Source organism: Homarus americanus, unplaced genomic scaffold (assembly GCF_018991925.1).
Source record: "Homarus americanus isolate GMGI-L3 unplaced genomic scaffold, GMGI_Hamer_2.0 scaffold48773, whole genome shotgun sequence".
In the NCBI taxonomy this organism is placed as follows: Eukaryota; Metazoa; Arthropoda; class Malacostraca; order Decapoda; family Nephropidae; genus Homarus; species Homarus americanus.
The window spans coordinates 1-11,691 of NW_024741757.1; the positions used below are offsets into that span (position 1 = coordinate 1).

The 11,691-nt window shown below is 36.0% G+C and overlaps 1 protein-coding gene across 1 annotated transcript; it reads left to right on the plus strand.

Moving 5' to 3' along the window:
- Window positions 1–5,405: 5,405 nt before the first annotated feature.
- LOC121876033 (polyubiquitin-like) lies at window positions 5,406–6,682 on the plus strand. The gene has a single exon (XM_042380905.1). The coding sequence runs from the start codon at window positions 6,013–6,015 to the stop codon at window positions 6,592–6,594; it is 582 nt and encodes a 193-aa protein (XP_042236839.1). The 5' UTR covers window positions 5,406–6,012; the 3' UTR covers window positions 6,595–6,682.
- The last annotated feature ends 5,009 nt before the right edge of the window (window positions 6,683–11,691 follow it).

Sequence of the window (11,691 nt, forward strand, 5' to 3'; positions counted from 1 at the left end):
ATAGATCATCTTGATGTGGAGGGGAATACGAGTTCAATGATGTACCCCCCTTGTCTGAATTAAATCTGCTACAACTCAACTCAAAGAGGAAGAGGAAGGAGGAAGTACAAGACACACCATATTTGGCAACAATAATTTATTCTGAACTTGCTTCTCCACACAACCCCAACGTGTTTTTAAAAATTTGAATATGAAAATGCGAGTTATAACGTAAATCGCCCGCCTAAAATCGAGGGTTTTCTGATGAAAGGAGAAATGGAATCTATACTATATTTTTTATTTACTATTTAATCACTAACAGAGTATACAAATATTAAAATTAAAATGAAAACATATTTAAATTATGAAATAGATTATTCTTTATCCTTGGTAAGTTAAGCGTGGTAATTGGAATGTTCAAAGAAGCTGCCTGAGAACAGTCTTTGTACTGTATTTCTATATTGGAATTAAAATCCAGTTTTCGTTATGAGAGCTATCTGAGGGTCTGTCTATCACCTTTTATGCTTCGAGTTGCTCCATAGTGAATTTATACTCCTTTAAAAAGGGTCTGTCTAGACAGGATCTACGTAGTCTGTTTGTACTTCGCCGCCTCGAGGATATTATGGACGAATTGACGAGATGGAGGTTACTGCAGACGATTTATCTCGACAACGCCAAGAAAAAAAAGTTTCTCGAACAAGCCCTGAATAGCAACCATTATAAGACTACCCTTAATAAACACAGAAAAACACACATAAAAGAAAAAGAAGCAAAGTTTCGCTGTAAAATATGTGGCAAGGTTTTAAGTAGTCCAAACAGTCTTCGCTATCACCAGTTGCGTCACAGCTCAAAGAAAACTTTGGAATGTGAATTCTGTACTAAAAAATATTATTGGCCGAATAGCCTGATTAAACACAGAAAAAAACACATAGCCCTACCACCACCACCACCACCACCACCACCACCATTTGAGGATGAGGACGACGAGAAGAAGAATACCAACGACGAAGACGATAATTGTAAGCTGCTACCTGATGATGGAGTATTATTGGAGGAGGATAATTTTCCTGATGTAATATTGAAAGAAGAGGAGGAATGGGACGAATGCAAGTTCAATGATCTATACCTCGAAGGAAAGGATAAATTAGTTTTCGTAGATTTTCCTGATGTAAGTGAAAAAAGAAGAGGAGGAAGGAGAATAGTGTGAGAAGAGGAGGAACCAACCGTCCAAAGTATATCGCTAGAACCCAAAGAAGAAGAAAAAGATGGTGGGTGGATTACATTTATGTAAAATTTAAAAATAATATTTGTACAATTGGGTTACACTACACCCCATCATTTCTGAGCATCCGACAAAAAAGTAATAACATTCAGCTCTGTTTGTTCAACTCTAAACAATGGTATTCTTCCTTTTGTTTTGTTTTTTCTAGTTGGTTAGGCATCCTGGTCATCTCTCAGCAAAATACAAAATTAAAAAATGGTACCATTGACCCACAAGGATACTTTCAAATTTCAAGTTAGGTAAGTTAAAAAAGACACAGGAAGCGAGCTTTTTTTATTTTAAATGGATGGATTAAATGGAGTGGACAATGTCAGTTTTGAAGGAAGGTATCTTGATTGGAGTCAAATTGAGACTGCTCTAGCATCAGACCGTTCCTCAGGGAGTAGTGTACAGCAGTTTCTCCACTTGTTATCCTTAGAATCAAAATACTCACATTAGCGACAGACATCAAAAAAAAAAAAAATAAAAAAAATAAAAAAAAATAGTTCAGGTTTTAGGTTAAAACTGATTATAAAGGATTATTATAAAAATATGTAGGAATTATTAATATATTTCATTCTTCCTTACAAATCGTTCATCATAATTTATACTGTAACCTCCTATAACATATAACAGAGAATTTGTGGCAGCAACAACTGCTGGGCTATGACCGAAATACATTGATGAACACTTAAACCATTTGTTCTGTGGGGAAATAAAAGAAAAAGGTAAAAGGAAGGGAGGGAGGTTATACAATTTTTTATCCGTTTTCACTAAGTATTACAAATTGTTCCACATCCTGGCTAAAATATTGAAATTCAAACCTTATTGTATATAATCTCAAATTGAGACTGCTCTAGCACCACACCGTTCCTCAGGGAGTGGTGTACAGTTTCTCCACTTGTTATCCTTAGGATCAAAATACTCCACATTAGCGACAGACATCTAAAAAAAAAGAAAATAAATACTTTAGGCTTTAGATTAAAACTGATTATTAAGATATGTAGGAATATTAATATATTTCATTTTTCTATTTCCATTCTTCCTTACCCAGTTCTCAGAACTGTCACCACCTATGACATATAACAGAGAATTTGTGGCAACATTTGTGGCAACAACTGCTGGGATATTTCGACCAAAATACATTGATGAACACTTAAACCATTTGTTCTGTGGGAAAGTAAAAGAAGAAAGGTAAAAGGAAGGGGGGAGGAGGGAGGTTATACAATGTTTTACTCCCTTTTCACTACAGTATTACAAAAATTCTTCCACATCCTAGCTACATCATTGTAATTCAAATCTTGTTGTATATAATAGTAAGAATTCATAAGTACAGCACTGGTAAATAATCTTACCTGTTCAAAAGAATATCTTTCCATTGATTTTTCCTCCTGAACACCACCTACTACATACAAAAAGTTATCCAAAACTGCAACACTCATAATGTCGTTGTGCCTGTAGGGGTTTGGTTGACCTATCATTGGTGGTAGATTCTTCCACTCCCCTGTCACAGGATTGTATGAGAGAAGATCACCCATGGGCTTGCGAGTGTACGTATATCCACCAACAATGTAGATAAGACCTTGATATTCTACTGTACCCATGCTGTAAAAAAAAAAAAAAAAAAAAGACAGGCCGCTGCTACATTTTCTCATTATTATCAGTAGTTCACACTATCAGTCAGTAAATCCAATTTGAAAATGGTTATTGTACTTACTTGGATCTAGCTTCTGGCATATTTGACTCTAATAATCTCCACTCATCTGCAATAGGGTTATATCTTTCAATCGTTTGGGATATGACCGCATCGGTCGATCCCGTCCAACGATTAAAGATAGTCAAACCACCAAAGGCATAGAGATAACCTCCATGAGCGCAAAATCCAAAATCACACCGTGGGAGCACCATAGAAGATATCCCGGTCCAATTATCTTTCTGAGGATCATAAACATCACCATTTGCCAAAATCTGATTATCATGTCCCCGTTTTTTTATTTCTATCTCCCCTCCAACAACGAAAATTTTCCCATGTAAGACTGCTATTCCTGGCCCACATCTCTCAATTTTCATGGGGCAAACTTTATGCCATTTCTGCTTAAAGATATCAAAACATTCGACACTTTTATATGTAAACAGATCTGTTCTTCGAAAGGGGACACAGATTTCTCTCTTTTGTCCACCTAAGACATAAATTTTCTTTCGTGTAGAAATTCTTGGCTGGACATACGAGGCTTCCCTTTTGGCCAAGTTTGTGTGCTGTTTAAGGTTAACCTTCAATCTGATATCAGCGGAGCACTCACCAATTGATTTTTCTATTAGTTTACTTGGAATTAAAGACAATTTCAGTCGTTTTAAAATGTCAAAATTCCAACAACAATATCTATTATTTATATCTTGTGCTTGTGTAATCCATCTGATGGCAGCAGAGAATACCTGCAATAAATAATAGAGAAAGATAAATTCGAGTTCAAATTTTTGTAAAAGTCAATTGAAAGTTGTACATATTAAATAAAAAAAAATATTTATATTTTACCTGAAACTCAGAGTCAATATGAAGATACTCTGAATCCAAAAAATACAGCAGAATTCTTTCGGAATCTCAAGAAATTCTTGCTCCATTGTCACTTCTACGAAATTGGAGAAGATGAAATCCCGGGAAGAATGCAGCAACCTTACTAAATTATGGGCCTCAGCAAACCTGTTTTTTAAAATAAAATAAATATGGAATTAGTTACGTATAGGTGCAGATAAAAATACATATTATATAAATAGTTTGAAAATAATTAATTATTATACTGTACGTACCGGTAAATTCCTAAAGCATTAGATGGATGAAGTTCCCTCTTGAGAAAATCTGTACAAACAAGTACAGCACGGGACATTATCAGCATGTTTGCAGCCGCAATTAACTCCTGTGCGTTTTCCACTATTATCTTGATGTTTCCTAAAGTATTTAAAAAACAAAAATAAATTTTCTATTTATAATTATTTCTTTTTGTTTTACATATAGCATAGCACTATGAAAACTTAAAATGTTTTCCCTTACCAGTATATATGAACTCGATGAGCAGTTTTAATATATTGGGTTTCATAAACTTCATTTCTATTGACTGTGTTGTTTTTTCAGCTAATCCACCAGTAAACATGGTCTTAAAATATTTGCTTCCCGCCGAGAGTATTACACGGTGAGCCTGTGGAATAAAATGTAATCTCCATCAGTTTTCTTTTTTTTTTTTATTTGTCCCCGAGGGGGGCTAGTTTATTGATTGGGGTGGGTACGTTAAGGGGGCGTAAAAGTCTAGGTGAAGGGTCGTCGTCATAACATAGGTTTTGTCAAGTTTAAATAAAAATGAGAGATGGATTGAATTTGTAGGTGGTGGGGGGGGGAGGGAGTTCCTGGTTATGATAAAGATTGACGTGACATTAATATGTCGTCAAATACCAGGCCTATGACTGGGAGGAGGACTGGGAGGAGGGATATTTTGTGAGAAGGAAAAAGTGTTGGTAACGGCCTGGGACCTATAGGAGGAGGTCATGGGGCAAGTGGAGGATGTAAAATGAGAGAGGCCATAATAACAGTGCGGTGAGGTACCTATAGATGTAGACTGGTCGAACAATAGGAAGCCAAAATAAAACCACTGCTAGGAAGCAAGCCAAAATCAAACCACTGCTAGGAAGCAAACCAAAAATTAAACCACTTCTAGGAAGCATTCAGAGAAGTTAGGAGATTTCTTCCACTATTCCTTGGTCCTAGACTCCTGGGCAGTTAGGGCGGCGGCGGGTAGAGTGTGGACGGTGTACTTCGATATGGGTATAAAAGGTGGGTGATGGAGGGCAGGCAGAGAAGAAAGTGTAGGAGATAAATACAGGTAAATGTTTCACTCACTCACCTTCACAACTGATCCATCAGCTAATAATATTTCTACATCACATAACTCTTGTGACTGCCAGAGGAAATGTATGTAGTCTAGTAGGTAGTTCGGATAAGATTTACATTCCTCTTCCTCCTCCTTCTCCTCCTCGTTATGAGAGAGCTCCACATGTGCAGCCGCCATCTTCAGATACTAATGTAATACTAACTAGTTGTCAGTTTTATTTTTAGTGGTGTGGTGATATCTGGTAATACCCGTAGTGGTGGTGGTGGTGGTGGTGGTGGTGGTGCTTCCGTTGCTTCTTCCAACAGTAACAAAACTAAACTACAGCCACACTCCTAAGACAGTCAAACCACCAAAGGTATAGAGATAACCTCCATGAGCGCATAATCCAAAATCACCATGGGAGCACCATAGAAGATACCCCGATCAAATTATCTTCCCAAAGCGGATCAGGATTATAAAGTTCATCGTCTGCCGGTTCAATTTCTATATGTAAGACTGCTACTTCTGGCCCTACACATCTCTCAATTTTCATTGGGCAAACTTTCTGCCATTTCTGCCTAAAGCCCATAAATGCTAGGTATTTAATTTTATTATTCTATATTTGTATATGCATAGCTAGGTTACACAGAAGATAGACTGCAAATGTTATTGCTCTATACTGTATGTGTGTGTGGGGGGGTATTAGTTACTTTGGTTAAAGCCAAGATTTATGTGTACTGTACAATATGTGTATAAAATATTAATGTAGTAGTCTTGTGTTTTCATATATAATGGTTGCCTTGCTACCTACTATAACATGCTCAACAATCTTGTAGATATTTAAATTTAAGATTATTTAAGAATTATACTGTTGGCTAAAATTTTACTAATGAATTGTTTTCTTTGCAGTACATCATGCAGATCTTCGTGAAAACCCTCACTGGAAAGACTATTACTCTTGAAGTAGAACCTTCAGACACCATTGAAAATGTAAAGGCAAAAATTCAGGATAAGGAAGGCATCCCCCCAGACCAGCAGAGATTGATCTTTGCTGGTAAGCAGTTGGAGGATTGTCGCATTCTTTCTGACTACAATATCCAGAAGGAATCTACACTCCATTTGGTATTGCGTCTTAGAGGAGGCATGCAGATCTTTGTGAAATTTACAGGAAAGATTACCCTAGAAGTAGAACCTTCAGACACCATTGAAAATGTAAAGGCCAAAATTCAGGATAGGGAAGGCACCCCCCCAAACCAGCAGAAATTGATCTTTGCTGGTAAGCAGTTGGAGGATTGTCGCATTCTTTCCGACTGCAATATCCAGAAGGAATCTACACTGCAACTTATTAGAGAAGGAAAAGAAAACAACATCTTTGTGAAAACCCTTACCCTTACAGGAGAGACCATTATCCTAGAATTAGAATCTTCACACGATATCACATTCCCCCCTTTGTTATTGTTGCGTCATAGAGGAATGCAGATCTTTATGAAAAAATAAAGTATTCCGGATGAAATGTTCAAATTTCCTTTAATGTATGGAATGGAAAAGATTTAATCACATTGTTATTATTTTAACCGAACCCAAATAAACACTATTAAAATTATTTTATTCATTGTTTTTTTATCACATACTGCAAAACCTATATATGTGAAAAACTGAATATTTTTGTTTTCTCGATTGGCTAATTTGCAATGTGACCTAGCAGGTAGTTGGCAGTATGTTGGGAGAGTTTACAAAGAATACAAAACCGCAAATATATGTGAAAAACTGAGTATTTTTGTTTTCTCTATTATTTTTGTTTTCTCGATTGGCTAATTTGCAATGTGACCTAGCAGGTAGTTGGCAGTATGTTGAGATAGGTTGGGAGATAGGTTGGGTAGAGTTTACAAAGAATAATACAACCCTCTATTATTTTTGTTTTCTCGATTGGCTAATTTGCAATGTGACCTAGCAGGTAGTTGGCAGTATGTTGGGATAGGTTGGGTAGAGTTTACAAAGAATAATACAATTTTATATCATATAGGGTAGTAAAAAACTATACATTTATTTATTTGCGTTTTATTTACTAAAATAAGAATGAGTGAGATTGAAGGAGGAGGAGGAGGAGGAAATCAGTATATAGGTTTTCAAAGTTTCGAGTAGTCAAATTAAGACTGCTATAGCATTAGTCCGACTTTCAGGGAGTGGTGTACAGCTTATCCACTTGTTATTCTTATGGTCGAAATACTCCACATTAGCGAGAGAAATCTAAAAAGAAAAAAAAAAGTTATAAATATTATTATCAATATTTATCATTTTATATTAATCATTCTTTTATTCTTCTTTCCTTACCATTCCAATTCCATTCAAACCACTCCAGTAACCGCCTATGACATATAACAGAGAATTTGTGACAACAACTGCTGGGCTACTTCGACCCAAATACTCTGAAGACGAACACTTAAACCATTGGTTCTGTGGGAAAGTAAAAGAAAAAGGTTAAAACAAGAGTAAGGGGGCGGGAGGGGGGTATACAATTTTTTCCCTTTGTTCCTAAAGTATTACAACAATTCTTCCACTTCCTGGTTACAATATTAAACTTTAAGTACTGGTAAATAATCTTACCTGCTCAAAAGAATATCTTTTCATTGAATTTTCATCCAGAATACCATCACACACTACGTACAAAAAATTATCTAAAACTGCAACGCCTATCGTCTTAGACGGTGGACCTTGCATTGATGTTAGATTCTTCCACTCTCCAGTTACAGGATTGTATGAGAGAAAATCATGCAGGGGATTGTAAGTGTCCGTATATCCACCAATAATGTAAATAAGACCTCGATGTTCTACTATACCCATGCTATAAAAAGAAAAAAAAAGGAAAAAAAACAGTACAGGTTACTGCGACATTTTCTCATTATTATTATTAGTAATTCACACTATCAGTAAATCAAAATTGTTATTGTACTGGTTATTGTACTTACTTGGATCTAGCTTCTGGCATATTTGACTCTAATAATCTCCACTCATCTGTAATAGGGTTATATCTTTCAATATTTTTTCCTATTTCCATTGAATCCGTCCAACCACCGAAGGCATAGAGATAACCACCATAAGCGCATAATCCAAAATCACACCGTGGGATTACCATAGAAGATATTCCAGTCCAATAATCTTCCTGTGGATCATAAACTTCGCCATCCGCCAAAATCTGAGCGTCTATCTCTCCAACCCCTCCAACCACGAAAATTTTTCCATGTAAGACTTCTATTCCTGGTGAAATTCTCCCAATTTTCATAGGACAAACTTTTTGCCATTTCTGCCTAAAGGTATCAAAACATTCGATACTTTTAAGTAGATATTCCTCTGATCTATTCCATATTATATTGAATTCTTTCCTTGATCCACCTATGACATAAATTTTCTTTCGATTACAAATTCTTGGCTGGACATAAAAGGAGGCTTCCTCTTTAGCCAAGTTTATCTGCTGTTTAAGGTTAACTTTCAATCTGATGTCAGAGCACTCATTAATTGCTTTTTCTATTAGTTTACTTGAAATTAAAGACAATTTCACTCGTTTTAAAATATCGAGAATCCAACAAAGTCTATCAGTTATTTCTTGTGTAATCCATCTGATGGCAGCAGAGAATACCTGCAATATAACAAAAGAAAAGAAAAAGAAAGTGAGAGCTGCAATAAAAAAAGAAAAAATAAATAAAATTTCAATAAATAAATATTAAATAAAAAGAAAAATATATAATATTTACCTGAAACTCAGAGTCAATATGAAGATACTCAGAATCCAAAAAATATAGTAGAGTTTCTTTAGGAATCTCAAGAAACTCTTGCTCCATTGTCACTTCTACGAAATTGGAGAAGATGAAATCCCGCGAACCATTCAACAAGCTTACTAAATAATGGGCCTGAGCAAACCTGTAAAAAAAAAAAAAATAAAAAAAATAAAAAAATATCCTCTCTAGAATAGGATTAGATCGAATCAGAATCAATCAAATTAAAACAGAACAGAAACAAAATAAAAATTCGTTACCTGTAAATTCCCAAAACATTGGATGGATCAAGTTCGCTCTTGAGAAAGTCTGTACAAACAAATACAGCACGGGGCATGAACAGCATGTTCGCAGCCACAATTAACTCCTGTGCGTTTCCCACTGTTATCTCGATGTTTCCTAAAGTATTTTTACAAAAAAAGAAAAAAAAAATATTTCATTTCTTCATTTGCAACAAAATAAAAATTTTACTTATAGATAGCAGCTTAGCACTATGAAAACTTAAAATATTTTCCCTTACCAGTATATATGAAGTCGATAAGCAGTTTTAATATATTGGGTTTCATAGACTTCATTTCTATTGATTGTGTTGTTTTCTCAGCAAATCCACACGTAAACATGGTCTTAAAATAGTCACTTCCCGCTGACAGTATTACACGGTGAGCCTGTGGAATAAAATGTAATCTCCATCGTTTATTTTTTAAAATTTGTTAGTTCGTTCATACTGCCTTTATACATACATTAAGGGGACGTAAAAATCTGGGTGAAGAGTCGTTGTCATAGCATAGGTTTTGTGAAGTTACATAAAAGTGAGAGAATTATGGACGGACGGACAACAAAATCAAACCATTACCTGGAAGCAAACCAAAATTAAACCACTGCTAGGAAGCAAGCCCAAATCAAAGTACTGCTAGGAAACATTGATTCTATCGTGAGAAGAAAGTTGGATAAACAGCTCTTTATGTGTGTCGGGGGAGAAAGGAAGTTAGGGGAGAGCAGGGAAATTTCTTCCACTGCACTGGATAGACTTTGTTAATCATGTTCCACTGACTTCTCCTGGGCGGTAATAAGGAATGGAGGGTGAGTGTGGGCGGTGTAGTTAAGTATTTGTGTCGGGGGAGAAAGGAAGTTAGGGGAGAGCAGGGAAATTTCTTCCACTGCACTGGATAGACTTTGTTAATCATGTTCCACTGACTTCTCCTGGGCGGTAATAAGGAATGGAGGGTGAGTGTGGGCGGTGTAGTTAAGTTTCCCTCCCCCGATATGGTGTGTAAATGATGGGTGGGTGATGGAGGGCAGGCAGAGAAATGTTTCTTCACTCACAGATAAATGTTTCACTCACTCACCTTCACAACTGATCCATCAGCTAATAATATTTCTACATCACATAACTTTTCTGACTCCCAGAAATGTATATCGTCTAGTAGGTAGTTAGGATAAGATTTACATTCCTCCTCCTCCTCCTCCTCCTCCTCCTCGTGATGAGAGAGCTCCTCCACACGTGCAGCCGCCATCTTCAGATACTAATGTAAGACTAACCTAACCAGTTGTCAGCTTGGGAGAGAAGAGAGTAAATTGAGACTGCTCTAGCATTAATATATCAAGTTCCCGGTACATTTTATGTTAATAGGCTGTGATTAGGAGGAGGGATAGACTCAAGGTTTCGAGTCAAATTGAGACTACTAAAGCATCATTAGACCGTTCCTTAGGGAGTGGTGTACAGTTTCTCCACTTTTTATCCTCAGGTTTTAGATTAAAACTTATTATAAAGGATTATTATAAAAATATTTAGGAATTATTAATATATTTTATTCTTATTTCCATTCTTCCTTACCAAGTTATGATAACCGTAACCGCCTATGACATAACAGAGGATTTGTGGCAGGCAACAACTGCTGGGATATTTCGACAAAATTAAACAATGGTACCATTGATCCACAAGGATACTTTATAAGAATACTTTCAAATTTCATGTTAGGGTAAGTTAAAAAAGATAGGAAACAAGCTTTTTTTTATTTAAAATGGATTAAATATGGAGGAGACAAATGTCAGTCTTGAGGGAAGTTTTCTTGATTGGGGATGTCGAAGGGAGTTAAAGTAAGACTGCTCTAGCATAAGACCGGCCCTCAGGGAGTGATGTACAGTTCATCCACTTATTAGTCTTAGAGTCGAAACACTCCACATTAGCGACAGATACCTTTAGAAAAAAAAACAGGTGGTTAGGTGGTTAAATTTGTAATATAATTTATTCATTTCATTCTTCCATTTCCATTCTTCCTTTCTTACCAGTTCAAGGTGGTCATTGGGACGATGACCACCTATGATATATAACAGAGAATTTGTGGCAACAACTGCTGGGATACTTCGCCAAAAATTCATTGATGAACACTTAAACCATTCGTTCTGTGGAAAGGAAAAGAAGGGAGGTTATACAACACTACAGTATTACAAAAATTCTTCTCCCATATTACTTAAATTATGATTATTGTCTTTGGAAAGAGAAAAGAAGGGAGTTATACAATTTTTACTCCCTTTTCACTACTATAATTCAAATTGTATTGTATATAATTATAAGCATGCACATTACCTGTTCAAAAGAATATCTTTCTAGTGATTTTTCCCCTTCTTCATTAAAAAGACCACCCACTAAATACAAAAAGTTATTCAAAACTGCAACACCCATGTAGTTGTAGCGAGGTGGAGCACTCAGTGCTGCTAGATCTCTCCACTCCCCAGTTACAGGATTGTATGAGAGAAGTTCATGAAAGGTGGTTATAAGAGTCCATACGTCCACTAACAATGTAAATAAGACCTTGATTTTCTA

Coding starts and splice junctions, on each gene's coding strand:
- LOC121876033 (XM_042380905.1), top strand. CDS start 6,013: ATGCAGATCTTCGTGAAAACCCTCACTGGAAAGACTATTACTCTTGAA.